The following is an 18,351-nucleotide window of genomic DNA, read 5'->3' as shown; positions in this document are numbered from 1 at the left end:
ACAAAAAAAGTAAAAATGTCTACTTCCAAAAGTCCAAAAGGCACAAGATAGTCAGTGCTTGACTAGCGGAGTACCAGCACATCTTTTCAAATATTAGCTCAAAACTATTGTGGAGCTCCTGCACCTAAATATAAACAGTACCGGCACCCAAAATTAGTACCTGAACCTATTTCAGTCCAAGTCCTGAAGATTTTAGGAATGACCCGTCTATCAATGGAACTACAGAGATAGAGAGTACAAGTACCCTACCTACCACAGGATCTAATGTAAGCAGCCCATTCTACTAGAAGATATAGCCAAATTGTGGCTATTCTAGCAAAATAGCCTATTGTACAGAATAGCCAAATGTCATTATTTCCACGATGACAACATTTTATGTCAGATGTATATTTATCAATAGCTGGTTGGTTCAAGGGAATGTATTGAATGATAAAATAATAGGAGCACACCACTGTATTGGCACATCACTTTATTCCACAGTGTGTAACATTCACAACAAGTAGCCTTTAATGTCATCTTCAATGCAACAAGAAGTGTGTTTACACAAAAAAAACAAGGTTCTTACAGTGATTTCGAAGTGTAAAAGGTTGACTGTTTTACATAGCGACAACAGAAGTGGGATTAAGTGGCTTTTTGTTTAAAACACCAACTCAATGGAGGTAAAAAAAAAAAAAATCTAATAGCAACACTGTAAACTATAGACTTCAACTCATGTAACTCTTTGTAGCCTATATACCAACATTGAAGTTTTTGCTTCTGACAAACTATTTGGCTGCTGGACAACAAATACCACAAAGTGCTACCTTTATCGAGGAGTTATACACCTACCAATGACTCTAACGGTGCTCTATAAAGTGGACGTGAGAGAAAGTGGACAAGCCATCATTTAAAAAATTTAAAAACACACACACCAATGTCAGTTTTTACAGACAGACTTGACCCTGTATCTGCCCAGTCCACAACATCCTCATCGTTGCTCTACACTTGACAGCTCTCTAAGTTGTGATTTACAATAGACATAAAGAGACTGTTTGCAATACATATCCAGAGTACTATCTTATATGGTACGTTAATATAATTGCTGGTAAGATTGGTCTTTGATCTACTGTAGCTTAATCACCGTATTTCATGTAATTGCTTTGCTTGATTGTTTTTGCTTAGTGTATAGGTTGATGGTGAACAACATATTGTAATGTATTGTTGATGGAAAATGCCACGAATAGAACTATAAGCTAATGCCATATTTAATTGCCTTTTTCGTAGTGTTATTGCCCACCATCTAATAATCTTGAGATTTAAAATAAATAAATCAGATCAAACATATTTTCATTAAAATAAATCTATTTTTAAAAAATGTTCTTGAATCACTATCGCAAATTACAAGCCTTGGTTTGTCATATTTGCTTAAAGCAACAGCCTGAGCTTGCAGAAGCTAATCAAGTAACTTAAACAGGCATTCCATCCTGTTGAAGGTGAAACAGGAATCAGTTGAAAAAAATCACATTGTGCTTCATCACAACAACAATTATACAGTAGTTATAATCATCCATTGACAGGTGGAGAGCTTGGGATAAGGTTATATCTGAAAAAAAATATGATTCTGAGATAATTGGCTTTAAATTTCAAAACCCACTGGTTTGAATGGTGTCAGACCTTTTTATCTTGTATTTCGTTTGAACTTAACAGGAATTGGGGAATTAAGAGTACTTTAAACAGAAAGAACATGGTTGTGTCAATAACAAAATGTTGACAAAAATGCACATACTGTAGAACCTTATAGTCCCAAGCTCTCATGTGATTTATAGTATTGTATAGGTTCCCGTTTCACCAGATTTCTCACATACTATCAATGGGTGTCTCTTACCTTAGCTTAGAAAGCAGGGAAAGGTGCTATGGGGTCACAGGTAAACAACACATTACTGTTCACACAACTAATGTCAACAACTATAAGATAGTTGGTGAACTGTTAGTTCAGCTACAACCTTTTTGCATTGCATTGGCATCGTTCCAACACTTTGAAAATACATCCTGTCTTCCTCGTTTCGTTAGGTAATCACTGATCTGATATTAGTAGATTAATGAGAGCTATGCAAATAATTCCCTAATGTTCGCCTATTCAATCATATTAAATCAGTGACTACTTTACTACAGGAAAGGAAAAGAAGAAGGAAAGGAAAGGTGCATTTTTTAAGTATTGAGACAGGGGCTTTGAGTTGGTTCTTTATCCCTGCATATGTTCTAGGTTGACCTCAGTATTGCAATGGTCAGACGTCAACCCAGTGGGGGGCAAGTGGTGTTTAAGTGTCCCCCTGGGCCAGTTGTTCCAGCGCTGCCCCCTCACAGCGCATGCAGTGGTACCCCATGTCTGCCGTCACATCAAAACATCCCTGGCTGAGGTAGAAATCCAGAGACGGTTTGTTCCAGTCCAGCACGGCGAAGTTGAGCTGGGTGCAGCCGGCGGCCAGGCCCAACTACAGTACAGGGGGGGTGTGAGGGAGAGAGAGAGAGAGAGAGAGAGAGAGAGAGAGAGAGAGAGAGAGAGAGAGAGAGAGAGAGAGAGAGAAAGAGAGAGATAGAGAGAGAGACAGAGAGAGAGAAAGAGAGAGATAGAGAAAGAGAGAGATAGAGAGAGAGAGTAAGAGAGAGAGAGAGAGAGATAGAGAAATAGAGAGGAAAATGTCAAATAAAGTCAAATGAGAAAAAAAATTGCTTGAGGATAAAATAAATTGACATATCGTCACAAACATAAGTAATAACAAACATACAAACAAAAAGCAATACAAAGCGGTGCACACACGGATGGAAACATGCATGATTGTGTATTTTGCACTTTGCCTCACGAAAAAAGCAAAGGCTTCAGGACAAACTACAATAAACTACAGATGTACACACAGCTGAAGTCGGAAGTTTACATACACTTAGGTTGGAGTCATTAAAACAAGTTTTTCAACCACTACATACATTTCTTGTTAACAAACTATAGTTTTGGCAAGTTGGTTAGAACATCTACTTTGTGCATGACACAAGTAATTTTTCCAACAATTGTTTACAGACAGATTATTTCACTTATAATTCACTGTATCACAATTCCAGTGGGTCAGAAGTTTACATACACTAAGTTGACTGTGCCTTTAAACAGCTTAGAAAATTCCAGAAAATGATGTTATGGCTTTAGAAGCTTCTGTTAGGCTAATTGACATCATTTGAGTCAATTGGAGGTGTACCTGTGGATGTATTCCAAGGCCTACCTTCAAACTCAGTGCCTCTTTGCTTGACATCATGGGAAAATCAAAATAAATCAGCCAAGACATCATAAAAAAAATTGTAGACCTCCACAAGTCTAGGTCTCTCATTGGGAGAAATTTTGAAATGCTTGAAGGTACCACATTCATCTGTACAAACAATAGTACACAAGTATAAACACCATGGGACCACGCAGCTGTGATACCGCTCAGGAAGGAGATGCGGTCTGTCTTCTAGAGATGAACGTACTTTGGTGCGAAAAGAGCAAATCAATCCCAGAACAACAGCAAAGGACCATGTGAAGATGCTGGAGGAAACAGGAACAAAAGTATCTATATCCACAGTAAAACGAGTCCTATATTGACATAACTTGAAAGTCCGCTCAGCAAGGAAGAAGCCACTGCTCCAAAACCACCATAAAAAAAGCCAGACAACGGTTTACAACTGCACATGGGGACAAAGACCGTAGTTTTCTGAGAAATGTCTTCTGGTCTGATGAAACAGAAATAGGACTATTGGCCATAATGACCATCGTTATGTTTGGAGGGAAAAGGGGGAGGCTTGGAAGCCGAAGAACACGGGGGTGGCAGCATCATGTTGTGGGGGTGATTTGCTGCAGGAGGGACTGGTACACTTCACAAAATACATAGTATCATGACGCAGGAAAATTATGTGAAAAACATAGTGAAAAACTAAATTCAAATGTATTTGGCTAAAGTGTATGTCAACTTCCGACTTTAACTGTACATATTCACATTATGCACAAACACACGTGTGCAAAGGTTCATACACATTTCAATTGCACTCAAGAGGAAGCTTTGTCAATACAATTACACCCCAGCCAGAGGGTTTAATTATATGGCAAAGTTGAGTAACAGGGCAGCATCACCCACCTGAGCTACTTTGCTCATCAGTGCCTTCCCGATACCTTTACCTGTGATGCCAAAAGAGAGACATGCATGAGATATGAAACGTAGGGTTATTTATCGGCTTAATGCGGTTGGTATAAATGAACTGATTAAGCAAAATACAAATCAATGTGCGGTCCACATTTTTCTGTTTGACAAATATTGTTCCTGGAGACCATCTAGACTCATTTATTTGGGTGCGAGGCGAGTTCTACTTTTAGAATTTGTTTTGTTGTACACTGGTGGAAATGGGAGAGAAACAGGTGCAAACTGTGCAATCGCTTAGTGGATCAGGCACATGTTGCGTCACACTAGTTTAACAGATGTACAGGAAGTTGACAGCAGGATAGGTGAATTGCAAGACCTCCACGTACAGTGCATTCGGAAAGGTTTCAGACCCTTTGACCTTTTCCACATTTTGTTGTTACAGCCTTATTCTAAAATGGATTCATTAATTTTTTCCCCCTCATCAATCTACACACTATACCCCTTAATGACAAAGCAAAAACATGTTTTTAGAAAAGTTTGCAAATTTATAATAAAAAATGTAAAAACTGAAATATCACTTTTACATACAGTAAGTATTCAGACCCTTTACTCTGTACTTTGTTGAAGCACCTTCGGCAGCAATTACAGCCTTGAGTCTTCTTGGGTATGATGCTACAAGCTTGACACACCTGTATTTGGGGAGTTTCTCCTATTCTTCTCTGTAGATCCTCTCAAGCTTTGTCAGGTTGGATGGGGAGAGTTGTTGTATAGCTATTTTCAGGTCTCTCCAGAGATGTTCGATCGGGTTCAAGTCCGGGCTCTGGCTGGGCCACTCAAGGACATTCAGAGACTTCTCCAGAAGCCACTCCTGCGTTGTCTTGGCTGTGTGTTTAGAGTCGTTGTCCTGTTGGAAGGTGAACCTTCACCCCAGTCTGAGGTCCTGAGGGTTCTCGAGTAAGTTTTCATCAAGGAACTCTCTGTACTTTGCTCCGTTCATCTTTCCTTCGATCCTGACTAGTCTCCCAGTCCCTGTCGCTGAAAAACATCCCCACAGTATGCTCTTGCAACCACCATGCTTCACTGTAGGAATGGTGCCAGGTTTCCTCTAGACGTGACGCTTGGCATTCAGACCAGAGAATCTCGTCTCTCATGGACTGAGAGTCCTTTAGGTGCCTTTTGGCAAACTCCAAGCGGGCTGTCATGTGCCTTTTACTGAGGAGTGGCTTCAGTCTGGAAGTGTGCCTTTTACTGAAGAGTACTGCAGAGATGGTTGTCCTTTCGGAAGGTTTTCCCATCTCCACAGAGGAACTCTTGAGTTCTGTCAGAGTGACCATTGGGTTCTTGATCACCTCCCTAACAAACCTGTTTTAACTTTGTCATTATGGGGTATTGTGAGTAGATTGATGAGGAATAAGGCTGTAACGTAACAAAATGTGGGAAAGGTCAAGGGGTCTGATTACTTTCCAAAGGCACTGTATATTCTGAATCCTCCTCTCTTGTTTGATTAAAACAAAACTGGTCAAGACCAAGGCCCATATTCACAAAGCATCTCAGAGTAGGAGTACTGATCTAGAACACATTTTTAAATCATGATGATTAAAGGGGTTGGTGGGGAGGGCTGATCCTAGATCAGCACTCCTACTCTGAGACGCTTTGTGAAGACGGGCCCTTAAGTGGCTGTCTAACCTCTGAACTCAGGCATCACATACAGGTCCTCCATGTAGAGGGCCCGTCCTTTCCACGAGCTGTAGGTATAGAAGTAAAGTGCGTAGCCCACCTTGGCATGGCCTGCAAACAAACACACAGGTATCAAGGTCAAGGTCAATAATATCAATAATAATATATATCATATTGACTGCGCACACCCTTAAAACACACATACATTTATACATGCTGCTCATGCTTGCGGACAGACAGGCAGACACAAACGCACACATGCTGCCCATCTGCTGGTAAGCAAGCAGGCAGACACTAAGGTCAAGTCTATGTGTCAGGACATACTGTAATACTGAACACACAGAAAAACATGTCCACACACACTTAAAACTCACTCACTCACAAACAAACAGACACACACTCACAGAAGAACTAAAAACCTCTCCCCAGGCGTAGGTACGTGCGCAGGCACACACACACACACACACACACACACACACACACACACACACACACACACACACACACACACACACACACACACACACACACACACACACACACACACACACACACACACACACACACACACACACACACAGCAATAGATGTGAAGAGGTGTCTGTTAATGAAATGAACCAGGTGGCCAGGCAGGCAGCTTCTGTTCTGAATGTGTAAAAAGAAACGTGTTATGGAAGGGAAAGAGTCTGGCAGCTGTTGGAATGCATAATGTTCTTGTTCTGGTGGCTTCATAAAAAAAATGATGTCAAGCCCCTTAGATGATGAGTGGGCAGAGAGAGAGCAGCATAGTCAGCCCTGACAGAGGATGGTTAGGTAACAAAAAGAGAGCTAATTAACATATGGAGCCAGCCTGGTTACTATGATGGGTTGGGTAGATGGAGAAGATGTTATAATATATCTGAAATCATGGAAGTTCATGAAACATGGTTTCTGAATTGGGAAAATCAAAAACAGCATTGTGGCGACCCATTCTATTTCGGTTTCGTAAATAATTTGAAATTCAATTCATGAATTTAAAGTATAATTTATCTCCAATCTCTTTTTGAAGACATTAATTGAATTACCAGTCACTTTCTGAATTGATGGAGTTCAAAGGGAATTGACCGCAACCCTGGTCATGTCAGCACATAGAAACTGTGTCTATGGTTAGTTCTTCTCTCACCCTCTTTGGTCCTGTGTTGTTCGGGTACTTCTGCGACGATACCATGAAAGAATGGGTTTTTAATGAACCCATCCTGCTCCAAATCTGGATGGGAGAGATGACAAAGATACAGAACAGAAAGGGTTCAAGTGATCTACACTCTAAGAAAAAAAGGATTCCAAAAGGATTCTGCGGCTGTCCCCATAGGAGAACACTTTTTGGTTCTAGATAGAACCCCTTTTGGTTCCAGGTAGAACTTTTTGGGGTTCCATGTAGAACCTTCTGCTGAAAGGATTCTAAATAGAACCCAAAACGATTCTACCTGGAACCAAAAAGGGGTACTTTAAAGGGTTCTCCTATGGGGGCAGCCAAAGAACCCTTTTTGGTTCTAGATAGCACCTTTTTTCGAAGAGTGTAAACTCATCATTGAGTGAAAGAAAAAGTACGTTAAAATATGGCATTTAAATTACAAAAAATTAAATAGGGATTTTTGTAAATAGCTGGAATGGATTAATCTACCTTTCTGTGTAACTTTCACTTGGTCCAAGACCTTCTCGTATTCAGCCAGTTCCTGAGGACACATGAGGACATAAAATACACATTAGGCCTAACAAAATGGCATTAGTGTTATTGATTCCAAACATAACTTTGATTTAGCACTGAGACTATCATAGAAGGCTTGTATTCTTAATAGGGCACAAGGGAGTGCCTAGATACAGGCCTTAGCTGTGGTATATTGTCCATATACCACAACCCCGAGGTGCCTTATTGCTTTTATAAACTGGTTACAACCAGAGCAGTAAACCTTGGTATATGGGTTATCCCACGGCTGTCAGCCAATCAGCATTCAGGACTCGAATCACCCAGTTTATAAAAGACTCTCTCACACTAGGGACACGTTTTTTTGTTGCAAAACGTTTTGCCGTTTGGAGTAAACGTTTGCCTTTGTAAAAAGTTTTACAACAGACCAAACGTGTTGCAACAGAATCTGACTAATGAATAGACCCCAGGACACGTTTTGGAAGGTTCCGGTAGAAATACATAATATAGAACAAACATTCCTCTCCCCGATATATAGACCAAGGAACCACGTTGGCTTCATTTATGGCATTTGGTCCAACGTTCGACAACGTTTGGCAACATAACGGGGCCAGGTTTGAAAAAAACATTTGTATAAAAATAACAATATGGCTACTGTAGGATATCGAATAAGACTATTTTGTTTTGCCAGACAAAGAATGGATACAATGTAGCCTAACAGTAGCTGCAAACAAATTATTTTATTTATCATGATGAGGAGCAGCGATCTATGTATTGTGGATACTGACGTAATATTTCTATGCAAATATATCATTCATGTCTCCAAATTCCAAGCACGTGCGGAGCGGCCATGCACACGCGCATTTGTGACAGCTCACCAAGATCATCCGCGCGATATCTTTGCAGTCTTCTAGTGTAGAAGCACGAATGGAGAAATCCATATTATTAAATATATATCAAGGATTTAGAATATTAAAAGACAGACAGAGGTCAGACCAAGGTACAGTAATCCGGAAAAGTGCAGGAACGTGATAAACTCGCTTTTACATCACAACCGTAAAGTCTAGGCTGTTAATAATTTAATAGCGCCCTCCGTGCGTAGGTGGCGACCGTGGGAACTCTTCAGGAAACGCAGTCAACCCGAGTAGCATCAGTGGACCTCGAAATTATACTGGGCCTACATAATATTAATTTCGAACACAAAAAGCACGAATTGGAAGAACATGGACAAAGTCATTGCCTACAGTGAGGAACATCGTTGCAGTTTTAACCCTATCAGCCCCGAGGCCCCAGCAAAAATCATCTTTTCATTTATCTGACTTTCAATTATCTGTATGTCCAGACCTTATATTTAGCCTAACAATTTTATTTTCAGGACAACCAGGGATACAAGTACAACACAAAACAATTTGACATAAACAGTTGCATTTATGACTTTTATTGACAAACGGTCTGAAAAAGCAGAAACCTTATAAAAATGAATTTATGTGAATGCTGTAAGTACAGAAATTGTTTTCTCAGTGGGAAATGAATATGCAATTAGCTAGGGACAACTGTGTGGAGTTTGGAGTTTGTGACAGCAACTATGTGTGTTTATTACAATATTATTGGCACTATGTCCTTGGATTTCCTATGATCTCCTATGTAGAAGCCCTTCCCTTCTAACGACTTGTGAGCGTCATAGAGCAAAACATGTTACATGTTTGTGTCAGCTTTTCGTAGATAACCCTTGGGGATCCGCCCTTGTCTCATAAACACTGCTCTATCTCAGCCCGGTTTAAAATTCTTTGCACATCTGCTGAGACATCCATTACATTTTGCATTTTGAAATATATGTGTAATGCCAAATCAAATCACATTTCATTCGTCACATGCTTTGTTAACTACAGGTGTAGTTTAACAGTGAAATGCTTACTTACAGTCCCTTCCCAACAATGCAGAGTGAAAGAAAATAGAGAAATAATAGAAAAGTAAAACACGTAACTATAAATACACAACGAGTAACGATAAATGTGCTATATAAACGAGGTACCAGGGGTACTATGTAATTGAGGTAGATATGTAAATACTGTATAACTAGGAATGAAGTGATATATAATCAACAGTAGCAGCAGCATACACTACCATTCAAAGGTTTGGGATCACTTAGAAATGTCCTTGTTTTTGAAAGAAAAGCTATTTTTGCTCCAAAACTGCCATAAAAAAGCCAGACAACGGTTTGCAACTGCACATGGGGACAAAGACCATACTTTTTGGAGAAATGTCCTCAGGTCTGATGAAACTAAATTAGAACTGTTTGGAGGAAAAAGGGGGAGGCTTGTGTAACGGATGTGAAACGGCTAGCTTAGTTAGCGTGGGCGCTAAATAGCGTTTCAATCAGTGACGTCACTTGCTCTGAGACCTTGAAGTAGTAGTTCCCCTTGCAAGGGCCGCGGCTTTTGTGGAGCGATGGGTAACGATGCTTCGAGGGTGACTGTTGATGTGTGCAGAAGGTCCCTAGTTCGCGCCCGGGTATGGGCGAGGGGACGGTCTAAAACTATACTGTTACATTGATGCTGTTGACCCGGATTACTGGTTGCTGCGGAAAAAGGAGGAAGGTCAAAAGGGGAGTGTAACGGATGTGAAACGGCTAGCTTAGTTAGCGTGGGCGCTAAATAGCGTTTCAATCAGTGACGTCACTTGCTCTGAGACCTTGAAGTAGTAGTTCCCCTTGCTCTGTTGTGGAGCGATGGGAGGGTAATGCTTCGAGGGTAACTGTTGATGTGTGCATTCCCTGGTTCGCGCCCGGGAATGGGCGAGGGGACGGTCTGTTGTACTGTTACACTTGCAAGACGAAGAACTCCCTCCCAACCTTGAAGCACGGGGGTGGCAGCATCATGTTGTGGGGGTGCTTTTGCAGGAGGGTACACTGGTACACTTCACAAAATATATGGCATCATGAGGCAGGAAAATTATGTGGATATATTGAAGCAACATCTCAAGACATCAGTTATAGCTTGGTCGCAAATGGGTCTTCCAAATGGACAGTGACCCCAAGTTGTGGCAAAATGGCTTAAGGGCAACAAAGTAGTAGACAACAAAGGTATTAGAGTGGCCATCACAAAGCCCTGACCTCAATCCTATAGAACATTTGTGGGCAGAACTGAAAAAGCATGTGCGAGCAAGGATGCCTACAAACCTGACTCAGTTACACCAGCTCTGTCAGGAGGAATGGGCCAAAATTCACCCAACTTATTGTGGGAAGCTTGTGGAAGACTACATGAAATGTTTGACCCAAGTTAAACAATTTAAAGGCAATACTACCAAATAATAATTGAGTGTATGTACACTTCTGACCCACTGGGAATGTGATGAAAGAAATAAAAGCTGAAATAAATCATTCTCTCTACTATTATTCTGACATTTCACATTCTTAAAATTAAGTCATGATCCTAACTGACCTAAAACAGGGCATTTTTACTAGGATTAAATGTCAGGGATTGTGAAAAACTGAGTTGAAATGGATTTGGCTAAGGTGTATGTAAACTTCCAACTTCAACTGTATATAAACTGTATGCTACTGTATTTTGGTCAATGCCACTCCGAAATTGCTCATCCTAATATTCATACATTTCTTTATTCCATTCTTTTACTTTTAGATTTGTGTGTATTGTTGTGAATTGTCAGATACTACCGCACTGTTGGAGCTAGGAACACAAGTACTTCACTACACCCACAATAACATCTGCTAAATATGTATATGTGACCAATAACATTTGATTTGATTTCATTTGATTAGATTAGATTTTTGAGCCCCAACTGTTTAGCTAAAATATACCATTTTTATTTTATTATTATTGTTTTTTTAGCCTGTTTTTCATGTTATTTTGACATTAATACCTGTCACATATCAGTTTGCAAACAATGTAAAACATTTTTATTGAGTTAAAATCATGGTCTCTTTTTTGCTTTCTTGAATAAGGCAGTTCCAAAATGCAGGTTTTTCAGCCTAGCTCAGTGCTTCATGTGGTGGAGGGGCAGCCAGCGGAAAATATCAAGCGTTGCAAAATATCACTATTTTGCTTCCCCTGTCCTCTATTCAGTGGAGAGGGTGTGTGGTCCAAATCTGGGTTTAAGGATCTCTTTTCCAAGTTTAAAAGGATAAATATTCACACGCAACTTCATGGGCCAGAAAAGGTTGAATGCATTGGCCATACTGCCAATCCAGCATGACTTCTGCCACGTTCAAAACAACTGGAAACTTGGAACTGGGAAATCTTAGACTTCAGTGAGTTCAAGACTACTGGGAACTTTGAAAAAAACGAGCTCCGACTGTTTTGAACAGTCATCCAACTCGGAATTCCAAATCAGGAACTCTGGCCTCTTTCTAGAGCTCCGACCTGAAGATCGCTGACGTCATGATTCAATATGGGTTTTTTCTCTAAAGTTCCCAGTTGTCTTGAAAGCACCATGAATCCAGGGAATGCCAGGATATCCGCACCACCTTCCTGTTCAAGTAAGCACAGCACAACAACAACAATTCCAAAAATGTATTGTATGCTGTTGCATAAATTATGTAATATGCCAAGGAGATATGTATACTGTAGCTAAGAAAGTAATACTAAGTGTATGTTGTATTGTAAGCTGTTAGTAGCCCATGTGCCTCACCCTAATAATTTGATACCTATCCCTCTTATAATTTAGCCTACTGTTCTGACTTTGTGGTGCACATGTAGCCTATAGCCTGTTTTAGAGAAATGTCAGCATCGAATATTGTAAGAGATTTCATTGTCTGCTTACATACCCCCTTTATTTATCTTACAGTTCTGACTTGGTGTATAGGGAGAACACAAAGAACGGCCCATGTTCTGAATTCTGTCGCTGTACATTTCAAAAGTGTTGAATAAATAGTTATATTGACTATGTCCGTCTTAGCTCGCTCATTAATGTCTTAATCGAAATTATAGATCGCCTCATTCACTTATGCCATAGTTTGTACATCTCAATTGTTATAGGCTTTTTACTTATATACAGTACAAGTCAAAAGTTTGGACACACCTACTCATTCTTTGTTCTTTATTTTTACTATTTTCTAAATTGTAAAATAATATTGAAGAGCTCAAAACGAAGAAATAACACATGTGGAATCATGTAGTGACCAAAAAAGTGTTACCCAAATCAAAATATATTTTATATTCTTTAAAGTAGCCAACCTTTGCCTTGATGACAGCTTTACACATTCTTGGCATTCTCTCAACCAGCTTCACCTGGAATGCATTTCAAATTGTCGTGAAGGAGTTCCCACATATACTGAGCACTTGTTGGCTGCTTTTCCTTCACTCTGCAGTCCAACTCATCCCAAACGGGTTGAAGTCGGGTGATTGTGGAAGCCAGGTCATCTGAGACAGCAGTCCATCACTCTCCTTCTTGGTCAAATAGCCTTTATACAGCCTGTAGGTGTGTTGGTTCATTGTCCTGTTGAAAAACAAATGATAGTCCTACTAAGCGCAAACCAGATGGGATGGTGTATCGCTGCATACTGCTGTGGTAGCCATGCTGGTTAACTGTGCCTTGAATTCTAAATAAATCACTGACAGTGTCCCCAGCAAAGCACCCACACACTATCACACCTACTCCTCCTGTCACGGGTGTGACTAGGGTGGGCATTCTATGTTCATTTTCTATGTCTTATATTACTTTGTTGTTTGGCCGGGTGTGGTTCTCAATCAGAGGCAGCTGTCTATCGTTGTCTCTGATTGAGAACCATACTTAGGTAGCCTTTTCCCACTGGGTTTTTGTGGGTAGTTGTTTTCTGTTTTTGTGTCTGCACCAGACAGAACTGTTTCGGTCATTCTCTTTGTTGTTCAGTTCAAATTAAAAAGATGAACACGTACCACGCTGCACCTTGGTCCTCACCTTCTTCCACCAACAGCCGTTGCACCTCCATGCTTCACGGTGGGAACCACACATGTGGAGATCGTCCTTTCACCTACACTGAATCTTACAAAGACACGTCGGTTGGAAACAAAAATCTCAAATTTGGACTCATCAAACCAAGGACAGATTTCCATTGCTAATGTCCATTGCTCGTGTTTCTTGGCCCAAGCAAGACTCTTATTTTTATTGGTCTCCTTTAGTAGTGGTTTCTTTGCAGAAATTTGACTATGAAGGCCTGATACACGCAGCCTCGTCTGAACAGTTGATGTTGAGATGTGTCTGTTACTTGCACTCTGTGACGCATTTATTTGGGCTGTAATGTCTGAGGCTGGTAACTCTAATGAACTTATCCTCTTCAGCAGAGGTAACTCTGGGTCTTCCTTTCCTGTGGCGGTCCTCATGAGAGCCAGTTTCATCATAGCGCTTGATAGTTTTTGCGACTGTGCTTGAAGAAACTTTCAAAGTTATTGAAATGTTCTGCACTGACCTTCATGTCTTAAAGTAATGATGGACTGTCATTTCTCTTTGCTTATTTGACGTGTTCTTGCCATAATATGGACTTGGTCTTTTACCAAATCGAGCTATCTTCTGTATACCACCCCTACCTGTCACACCCTGATCTGTTTCACCTGTCTTTGTGCTTGCCTCCACTCCACCCTGATCTGTTTCACCTGTCTTTGTGCTTGTCGCCACCCCCCTCCAGGTGTCGCCCATCTTCCCCATTATCCCCAGTGTATTTTTACCTGTGTTCTCTGTTTGTCCGTTGCCAGTTTGTCTTGTCAAGCATACCAGTGTGTTTTTCCATGGTCCTGTTTTTCCAAGTCTGTTTACTAGCTCTCCCTGTCCCAACCTGTTCTGCCTGCTTTGAAACTGAGCCCACCTGCCTCACCATTCAGCCTGCTCTGACCTCAAGCCTGCCTGCTCCCCTGTACCTTTCGGACTCTGACCTGGTTAATGAACTTCTGCCTGTCCCTTGTATTTTAATAAATATCAGAGACTAGAACCATCTGCCTCCTGTGTACGCATCTGGGTCTCGCCCTGTGCCATTATCACGAACTGGCCATGACTGACCCAGCAGACTCGGACCAGCCCCCATTGAAAAACATGAAGAGTTACTTCAGAGCCTTATGGAAGGTCTCCATACGCTGTTGGGTACATCATGACCAGGGTTTCAAGACGTTACTAGAATAATTCTGTGGACTATCTATCAGGCAGCATGCCACAACGGAGACCTCCCAGACTCAGTAATTCCCCTGACAGTGATTTTGTACAGCCTACCCCGGCTTCCCGAAAACCCTGCTTACTTTCTCCTGAGCTCTATTTTGGGGGTCCTGGAACCTGCCGGGCGTTTCTTTCCCAGTGCTCCCTCATCTTTGAGTTACAGCCCTCTTTGTTGCCTTCATCCCGTTTGAGAATAGCCTATCATATAACGCTAATGTCTGGTAGGGCGCTCTCCTGGGCTATGGCGGCTTGAGAACAACAATCCGCCATTTGCCTTCATTTGGAAGATTTCATTTCAGGGGTGAGGAAGGTATTAGATTATCCAGTGTCTGGGAGAGAGGCGGCCCAAAAGCTACTTCGATTACGTCAATAACCCCGTAGTGTGGCAGACTACGCAGTAGACTTGGAACCCGGATACTCTGTTTGATACCTTTCTTCATGGACTATCTGAGGAGATTAAAGACGAGCTCGCAACTCGGGAGTTACCCCTGGACATTGACTTCCTCATAGCCTTAACAATAAGGATCGATGTACGGGAGTGCAGGAGGGAGAGGAGGTCTGTTTTCGGCCCCACTCGTTCGTCCAAGGCTGCTCGCTCGCCCCCGAAGAACCCCAGAATTCCCTGATGCCTGAATTTCTGAGAGGATTTGAAGGTACCGGACAACCCTCGGGAATCATTGGGAACGAGTGACTCGTTTTCTACTGTGCCTACGCAACGGGGCAGAGCTAGGTTGTCACCTCAGGAACGGCTACAGAGGCTTAACTCCAACAGTTGCCTGTATTGTGGTGAAACAGGGCATTGCAATTCCGCCTGTCCACGATTGCGGAAACATTATGTACCAAAAAAGTTAAGATCAGCGCAAAAAAACACAAAATAACATAATTGGTCAGGAGCCTGTAAGACAGCTGCTATTCATTGCAGCGTCATTCTCACAAAACGTGTATCAAATATGTATATAAAAAATATATCAACAATGTTTTGTGGTGGTTATATTTGGGCTCGTGCACCATACCTGTAGCTTATGAAATAACAACACTTTATAACACTTCTACTTGGCATATCATCACCTGGTTAAATATTAGACCCATAACTGTGACAAAGTACAGGGATTTTTTTTTTTTTTTTTACTATTTCAAAATAGTACATGTAAATCTGTCTCCCTCCATTTAGTATGCAATGTTACATTTCGTATTGGTATGTATTAATTTGTGGATGTCCATCGTCCATTTCAGATGATATGTTACAAATTACAATTCGTATGATATGATACGAATTACAATTTGTTGTGGCTAATGTTGGCTAGGTGGCTAATGCTAACGTTAGCTAGGTGGCTAAAGTTATTTAGGCTAGGGGTTAGGGGTTAAGGTTAGGTTGGGAGTTAGGTTAATAGGGTTAATGTTAGGGTAAGGGTTAGCTAACATGCCAAGTAGCTAAAAAGTAGTAAGTAGTTGCTAATTAGCTAAATTTCCCCATGATGATATTGGAACGTGCAACCTTTAGGTTGCTAGACATTTGCATTATAAGCCCAACTATCCACCCCGTCTAACCACCCTCCTTTCATTTTTGCCTCAGGTAACCTTCTGTCTTATGTAAAAATACCAAACGTAACATTTCATACTAATATTCAGTGTCCTGGATTTACATTTAGTATGTTACGCCTAGTCTGAGATTTTATCCCTAAAAATAGAAAAGGGGTAGTGGTTGGGTGTAAAAATAGATTTGACACAGAGGGGTTTTCACAGTACAGGGCATTGAGTAGGTACAGACAGGGTGGGGAGGAAACGGGAAGGAGGGGGCGCACGAGCTTCGATGCCGTCATTACAAGACTCTACCCTTGAAAAATGGTGACTTGTGTCTAAAATAACACTTACATTCAAGCCAGGGAGTGAGGTTTCGTTCTAGACGGACTAACGGCTCTTTCTTTCATTTGACGTAGGCAAAGGCAGAGCTTGCCACTGTTCTCATCAGCCTCTTTGGGCCCTGCTGATGACGCGCGCGCGAAAACCTGGAAGGTTTTTAAAAGACTCACTAGAGAATTCAACAGTTGTGTAAAGTATTTAAGTAAAAATACGTTAATGTACTAAGTAGTGTTTTTGGGTATCTGCACTTTACTTTACTATTCATGTTTTGTACAATTTATACTTTTAATCATCTACATTCCTAAAGAAATAATGTACTTTTTACTCCTTACATTTTCCATGACATCCAAAAGTACTGGTTACATTTTGAATGCTTAGCAGGACAGGAAAATGGTCTAATTCATACACTTATCAAGAGAACATCCCTGGTCCTCCCTACTGCCTCTGATCTTGTGACTCACTAAACACAAATGCTTTCTTAAATTATGTCTTGAGTGTTGAACTGTGCCCCTGGCTATCCATACATTTTTTTTTTTTATAAAGAAAATCATATGTCTGGTTTGCTTAATATAAGACATTTTAAATTATTGATACTTAAGTACATTTAAAACCAAATACTTTTAGACTTTTATTCAAGTAGTATTTTACTCGGTGACTCACTTTTACTTGAAAATTGTGTACTTTTTCCAGCACTGGAACTCATGCGTTTAGATATGGAAACATTGTAAAGAATATGAGTGTGAACAATGAGAGAGAAAGTCAGGGAGAAAGTCAGAGAGAAAAAGAAAAAGGGGAGCTTTCAGTGGGCTACTGTTAGGCCTACTCATAATGCGTCATGTCAGACCCATACAGGATTGCAGAAAAAGTACCAGAAAAAGTATGGAGATCAAGGCAAGGGTTATATGCACAAAAACAGCATCTTTCATTTTATTGCATACCCTTATTTCACATGTAAAGAAGGAATAATAAACGTATATTGCCTATTGTAATACATGTGTAATCAAATATTTATATTTATTGTCCTGAAGTTTGTAGATCTTTAAAAAAAGTACCTGGTAGGGTAACAGTTGAATACACCTGCTATAGATCAATACATGACATTATCCATTGTTTCATAAATGCAGGGTTGGGTAGGTTACTTTCTAAATGTAATCAATTAGTTATTAGTGACCTTTCCAACATGTTTAGCAGTTACGTAACTTTTGGAATATCCGAACTCGGTAATTTAATCTGATTACTTTCCTCCTTCTCCTTAAGAGTCATTAGGAGAAGACAAAAATAATCCAACAAATACATGTGGTGTGTTATCATAGTGGTCTCTGACTTGTGGTCAGACTGGCTCAGGTGCAACAAACTTAAACTTGCACTGTTTTTCATTGCTGAATTAAATGTCATTGACAAAACAGAAAGTTGTCATAATGTTTTTTTTTTTCCACAAGCATCCTTTCTGAATTTAAAAAGGTTCCTTTAGTTTTTCTAAAGTATATGTAATCTGATTACAATATTTTTGCTTATTACGTTACAGTTTTGTTATCAGATTACATGTAACCGATTCAATGTAATCAGTTACTCCCCAACCCTGCATTGACTTCTGTGCCAAGTGTTAACAACTAACCAACCATTATACAACATTAGGTAACATTAGGGCTTCCTGCTTCAAAGTGTTGAACGTCAACGTGCAAAACATTTTTAGGTAGTTTTTTTATTTGAAGGTTTTATTCTTCACTTTGCCAATTCCACTTAATAGGTGTACAGCACACATTATCAAGGTACACATTACGCAGACCCTGGTTAATAAAACTAACTTATTTTGGGCACTGTTCCAAGCGGGACATCTGGTGGATGGGGTTACTAATG

At 40.5% G+C, this 18,351-nt stretch overlaps 1 protein-coding gene across 1 annotated transcript; it reads right to left on the bottom strand.

The window, feature by feature from the left end:
- Positions 1 to 454: 454 nt before the first annotated feature.
- On the bottom strand, positions 455 to 8,621 carry LOC110500572 (thialysine N-epsilon-acetyltransferase). Its single transcript, XM_021577985.3, has 6 exons — positions 8,376 to 8,621; positions 7,477 to 7,528; positions 6,979 to 7,062; positions 5,826 to 5,927; positions 4,137 to 4,177; positions 455 to 2,471 (listed from the first exon to the last, which is right to left on the bottom strand). The coding sequence occupies exons 1-6, from the start codon at positions 8,436 to 8,438 to the stop codon at positions 2,298 to 2,300; spliced, it is 516 nt and encodes a 171-aa protein (XP_021433660.1). The 5' UTR covers positions 8,439 to 8,621; the 3' UTR covers positions 455 to 2,297.
- Positions 8,622 to 18,351: the final 9,730 nt, after the last annotated feature.

Source organism: Oncorhynchus mykiss, chromosome 21 (assembly GCF_057628025.1).
Source record: "Oncorhynchus mykiss isolate SJ-2025 chromosome 21, ASM5762802v1, whole genome shotgun sequence".
Lineage (NCBI taxonomy): Eukaryota > Metazoa > Chordata > Actinopteri > Salmoniformes > Salmonidae > Oncorhynchus > Oncorhynchus mykiss.
The sequence above is the reverse complement of the archived record's forward strand: the minus strand, read 5'-3'. Positions and strand labels throughout refer to the sequence as shown.